The sequence below is a fragment of the Bidens hawaiensis genome, unplaced genomic scaffold (assembly GCF_021521415.1).
Source record: "Bidens hawaiensis isolate Kalapana, Puna unplaced genomic scaffold, B.hawaiensis_p1.1 tig00051640_1, whole genome shotgun sequence".
Classification (NCBI taxonomy): Eukaryota; Viridiplantae; Streptophyta; class Magnoliopsida; order Asterales; family Asteraceae; genus Bidens; species Bidens hawaiensis.
The window spans coordinates 74,973-79,405 of record NW_027499281.1 but is presented as its reverse complement, the minus strand read 5'-3'; the positions used below and the strand labels follow the sequence as shown (position 1 = coordinate 79,405).

Genomic DNA, 4,433 nt, shown 5'->3' with positions numbered 1-4,433 from the left:
TAATTTACATCTACTTTTCATCTACCACATGTACATTGAAGTGTGGAACCAGGGCCGACAATAAGGTGTGACGGGTAGTTGATGGTCACAGGCCCGACATCCTGCTAGGCCTGAATTTTCTTTTTCTTTTTTTTTAAATTGTATGTTTTTATATTAAAACAATATGTATATTTAGTGTTTAAACTAAATTGCATAACCACTAGCTTGATCTAATGACAAAGGGGTATTACTTACAACTAAAAGGTTTTGAGCTCATTTGAAACATGTTTAATCTTATTTTTATACAAAAGTTTTTTACATAACCTAAATTATAACCAAGTAAACTCATATCAAAATTAAATTGTTTAAACCCAACAAAATACTTATTTTACTTAAGTCCCAAAAAAATTTTCGTCTTCGGCCCAAAAATTTGTTTGCTTTCTCGGAGTGGGCATTGTGTGGAATCCCTCGATGATATAGACAACCTAAAAACATGTCATGTAGACCTTTAGGCGAAAAAACAAGCAACCATAAACACTTTGGCATGGCTCGTTCCTAGGTTGTTCGCGTGAACGATGGATTCCTGTTTCTGTGTACATGTGGCGGACAGAAATGAGTCAAATTACATATTTATATTTACAAACAAAAAGTTTAGGTTTATTTATGAACTTTAACATGTTACATGGTGACTAGAGCAATGTAACGTTATGTGATTGGAATGAACATAGAATAAATTCAAATTGAAATATTTAGGAATGAATCCATAGGTGTCATGTAATTATTGGCGGTTAGCATGATCAATATGTCGCATTGTGTCAAAAGGTTCCATGTGTAAGCTTTATTACATCACACTTTATTTGTTATACTATATATAATATGCCCTCTTCTTCCCTTCTTAAATCACCTGTAATTTTGTGTTCTTCCTTCCAAATTGAACTGCAGTTTCTTGGAGGATTCATCTAATTCATGCACTTGAAAGAGGTAATAACAATCTTTGACTTTTTAGTTTGATTTTGACTCAATTTGTTTTGATTTTGAGATATTGGCAACAAGTTATTTCAAATGAAACAGTCTTATGCTATTTTGACTCAGCTTCAGTACTGAAAGTAGCTTAAACCTTAAAGCTACAGTTTGAATCATAAAGTCAAAGCTGTTGCATATCAACCCTCAAAACTCCCTGACAGGGTAACCGGAAATTTTACAGGATTTGCTAAATGGGCCGTGCTTCTGTCAACATGACGGGTTTACTAACCTATTTCTTTTACATTTTTTTATTTTTATAAAAAGGTTTAGAAGTTTAAAAATAAATTGACATACTTTAAGCATAATGGCTTGAAGAAAATAAAAATATTATGTAAATATAGAATTTTAAAGTATTAACATTTAGAAAAATTTAAATAAGCAGGTTAACCCGCAAACCCACAAGGGCAACTCAAACAACCCAACTTGCTTAGGTAAGCATGTTAGCGGTTTCGACCCAAAACTTTCGAACCAATTTAGACTTAATCCAAACCCGCAAATTTCATGTTAGGTTAGTGTTATGCTTTAAATTCACATCCCTACAATGACCAACATATGAAATTTTGATAATTTTGACATCACTAACCCTAATTTAAAAAAAAAAAAAAATCCAAGATATAAGAAGATGGAGACTGGGATTACAAGCAACCAACAAGAAGAAAACAAAGACAAGATGAGCAAATCCATGAAGAAAACCCTGCTTGTTTTGAACTGTCTAATGCTAGGCATAGGCAACTGTGGTGGCCCCTTAGTTCAACGCCTTTACTTTGTAAAAGGCGGGAAACGCGTTTGGATATCGAGCTGGCTGCAAACAGCGGGCTGGCCGTTCTTAATCATCCCGTTAATCTGTTCTTTTTTGTACAAAAAAAGAAATGGAAACCAAGAAACCAAGCTCATCTCTTTGAAGCCATCTGTCTTCTTTCCTTGTGTTATTCTTGGAGTTTTGACCGGTTTAGATGATTATCTGGCTGCTTATGGCGTCTCTCGGTTACCTGTTTCAACATCAGCTTTGATAATAGCCACCCAGTTAGCGTTTACGGCTGGATTCGCGTTTTTGTTAGTGAAACAAAAGTTTTCGGCTTTTACAATTAATGCTGTGTTTTTGTTGTCTATTGGTGCCGTGGTTCTTGCTCTTCATTCTAGTACTGATCGGCCCGATCATGAATCGAGTGTCAAGTATTATGAAGGGTTTTTCATGACGTTGGGAGCTTCGGCGTTGTATGGGTTTATTTTACCGTCGATAGAATTGACTTTCAAGAAAGCTAAGCAGCCCCTTACATACTCTTTGGTAATGGAGATGCAGATTGTTATATCGTTCTTTGCAACCGCGTTCTGTACTGCTGGAATGCTGATCAACCATGACTTCCAGGTAACCGATCGATCCCAAATTATCTTAACAGATTGAATAAGTTTTTGAGTCTCTTTAAGGTTGCGGCTTCATGTTCGAATTCAACTTTCACTAGTATTCTGGCTATAACCCACTTCAAGGCCACCTAGAGTTCTAAGCAATCTGTTAATTGTTGTATTTGACATAATTAATGTCACTAGTTAGCAAAGTATTAATGGATTCATGAGCTTTCCTGTAACGAGTTCTCACACGTAAGTAATAAATTTTGTTTGATTTAAAGAAAAAGTTTCCCATAAAACTTATTGTACTTTTCGATAACCTTTTACGTTTCATTTTTAAGTTTTCCGAATTTTAAAAAACTATGGCATTTATTATAAGATTATATATTAGGCCCAAAAATCAATCTAGGTGTAAGAAAATTTTCAAAACTCGAGCTCGACTCATTAATTATTTATTTGATAATTTTTCTATACATATCTAACAATTTTATACACGTGCAAAATTATTTTTTATTATAATAAAATATGCAGTTGTTTTAATTAATAATATACTTATCGTAATATATAATATACAAATTATTTTTTTATTATAATAAGATATGCAGTTGTTTTAATTAATAATATACTTATCATAATATATAATATACAAATAATATGCTTGGGCTAGTTTACTAAACAAACTTATTATTTATGTTTGGTCTCGTTTAAACTTTGGATTGATTAAAGCTTTTAAGAAGCCGATCTTGAGTACTATTGGCTTGTTTACAGAATACTTTTACCACACATCTTATTACTCAGATTACTGAATACATTATATAATCCTTTTCAAACACTATTGCCATCTTGTTTAGGCGATTCCTCAAGAAGCAAGGAACTTTGAGCTCGGGGAAGTGATGTACTACGTGGTCCTATCGGTGAATTGCCTTTTCTGGCAACTCTTCTTCTTGGGAGCAATCGGGGTCATTTTTTGTGCATCGTCACTGTTGTCTGGAATAATAATCGCTACACTGCTTCCTGTGACCGAATCGTTAGCGGTTTTGTTCTTCCATGAGAGGTTTCAAGTTGAAAAAGGACTTTCTCTTGCCTTATCACTTTGGGGATTCATTTCCTACTTCTATGGAGAGCTTAAACATGTCAAGAAGATGAAGCGGGGTCTTGAAGTAAGTTCACAACCGTGAAACTAGTCAACTGCATGTACTTGTGTTACACAATGTGTATATTCTATAGCTTTTCGAGCATTTATAACGTTTTTACGCTTTGCTTGTAACTCCTCTTTTTTATTTTGGCGCAACCTATATACGAGCTAGCCTGTTATATATTTTGGGAAAATAAGATAGCGAATTTAATTGAACAATATAAAATTCAGGCCTGTCCCCGAGAATGATAAAAAAATTTATGCCTCTTGCGAGACAAATTTTGGGCCTCCTCTTTATATACAAAAAACCACAATACAAATACAATTGTTATAAATAAACAAAACAAAAGTAGTGTATCAGAATGATGAACTTAAACGAATTTTGACGCTCCCCTAGCGTTTTGGGAAGCTAAGCTATAGATCAAGTTGCTATAGTCCATATCTTCTAATATTTCATTTTCAATAGATATCATTGCCAATCCGTTAGGTATATCTTGGGACCTTGTCGACTGTAAATAAGACTTTAACAACTTCAGTATTAAAAAAGCAAATCAAACCCAAAAAAGAGAGAGAGAGAGAGAGAAAGCGACTCTAGAACAACCCATAAACTTATATGAGATTCATATAAATTCATCATAAACTTTAAAAACAAGGTTTAAAAAAAACAAAAATATTATTATAAACAAGCTTCTATTAAACCAACACAAAAACTTTTCTCTCAAAAAAGTTAATAATAAAAAAAATAAAAATCTTCAAAGAAATGGTCAGCTTCAACTTGGAAGAAAATCGTCTGGATGAAACAATCCAGGAAATTTCATTATCAAACTATCTATAAACTAAAAAACTCATTTTGTTTCTAGAATTAAGAAGAAATTAAAAGTAAAATCATACTTTTGTGTCAAGCATAACCGAGACGATTTTGCAAGCATTGAAAAATTAGAAATCGTACCTT

General features: G+C 33.2%; 1 protein-coding gene across 1 annotated transcript; it reads left to right on the top strand.

Annotated features, from left to right (window-relative positions):
• The first annotated feature begins 889 nt into the window (after nucleotides 1-889).
• LOC143599245 (purine permease 3-like) lies at nucleotides 890-3,616 on the top strand. The gene is made up of 3 exons (XM_077077240.1): nucleotides 890-960; nucleotides 1,615-2,368; nucleotides 3,198-3,616. Exons 2-3 carry the CDS (start codon nucleotides 1,625-1,627, stop codon nucleotides 3,522-3,524), a joined length of 1,071 nt encoding a protein of 356 aa, XP_076933355.1. The 5' UTR covers nucleotides 890-960; nucleotides 1,615-1,624; the 3' UTR covers nucleotides 3,525-3,616.
• Nucleotides 3,617-4,433: the final 817 nt, after the last annotated feature.